Below are 1,265 nucleotides of genomic sequence, written 5' to 3'. Positions count from 1 at the left end.
CGGTACCCGTGCCCGAGCCCGGCCTGGCTCCCCCGGGCCCCCCCGGCAGGACCGACGGCCGCCCAGACAAGAGCAAAGGGCAGGTGGTGCTGGCCACGGCCATCGAGATCTGCGTCTGAGGCACCCCCGCCGCCCTCGGGCCCGGGGCGCCGTGCAGCAGCCAGGCCGGGGCGCGGGAAGACGCCCTGGGCCGAACCGGCCAGCCCCCCGCGGCGGCAGAAGGGAGTAGTGGTAGACGCCCGGCCTGCGGCGGGCTGGTGAGATCGCCACCAAAAGGAGCCAAGCCCCCCAGGCCCGAGGATTCAGAGGCCCCCTGACACCAGGAGCAAGGAAGCTTGCCGGCAGACTTCCCACACCTCCCTGAACCCTGGAACCCTGACTAGTTGCTCCCGGCCCTTTGCACCCCCTGGCAGATCATCCTGCAGGCCCACCCCCGGTCCTGCCCTCCCGGCCTCCCCGCCCCCCACCCCCACCCTGGGCACGGAAAGGGGCTGAAGTGCTGGGGCAGAGAAGGGCCTTAGGGCCCCTGGGCACTGGCTGGGAGGAGGGAGATGAGCTGAGGGCGGGGCCGTTGCTCAGTGGCCACCTGCCCCTTTCCTGGGAGGCTGGAGGGGAGGGACCAGGCCCCCTGCAAAATGTAGCAAACGTCTGGAGGCTGCAGAAGTGTGTATGTGCAGACACAGGGCCCAACTCCCCACCACCCAGTCCCCAGGTGAGGACACTGAGCCCAAAAGGAGGGCAGCCAGCTGAGACCACACAGCCAGAGAGGTGGAGCTCTGGCGGCCCTCCCCTCCCCCACAGGGCTCCGGGACCCCTACATCACTAGGCCAAGGGAGTGAGTGCAGAGCCCAGGGCCGGGCCCGCCTGCCCACCGCACCTTCCCCAGGCCCGGGAAACCTCTCAGATCCTTCTCAGTCCTCGCTGCCCCAGCCCAGACTCAGGGGCCTGGGCTTTTGGCAGGCGGCCAGGTGATCTGTGCCAGGAATTTCTCCTGGGTTTCTGCTGGGGTCTAACATGTCAGCCTGGGGCTGACCCCATCCCCACATCTCCCAAGTTTCTGGTACTGGGGTGTGGGTGTGAGAATGGGAGGCCCTGGAAGTGGGAGGGGGTGAGTGTGTGAATAGGTATGTGTGCAGTGTGAGTGTATGTGGAGTGCACATGTGTGCGTGTAGCCTCGTGTGTTCAGTGGCTGCATCCAGACGCCTCAGTAACTCCGCCCCAGGATTCTCAGCAGGCAGCTGCCAGAGGGCATCCAGGCCTGCGGT

At 67.4% G+C, this 1,265-nt stretch overlaps 1 protein-coding gene across 1 annotated transcript in view; it reads left to right on the top strand.

The window, feature by feature from the left end:
• The window catches only part of SBK1 (SH3 domain binding kinase 1), a 3,695-nt gene extending 3,576 nt beyond the window's left edge, over nt 1–119 (top strand). Inside the window, exon 4 of the mRNA XM_007452818.1 lies at nt 1–119. This exon is cut by the window's left edge and continues 38 nt beyond it. Within this exon, the coding sequence (XP_007452880.1) occupies nt 1–119 (119 nt within the window).
• The last annotated feature ends 1,146 nt before the right edge of the window (nt 120–1,265 follow it).

Source organism: Lipotes vexillifer, unplaced genomic scaffold (assembly GCF_000442215.2).
Source record: "Lipotes vexillifer unplaced genomic scaffold, Lipotes_vexillifer_v1.1 scaffold426, whole genome shotgun sequence".
Taxonomy (NCBI): domain Eukaryota; kingdom Metazoa; phylum Chordata; class Mammalia; order Artiodactyla; family Lipotidae; genus Lipotes; species Lipotes vexillifer.
This window is presented reverse-complemented; position numbering and strand designations above follow the sequence as displayed.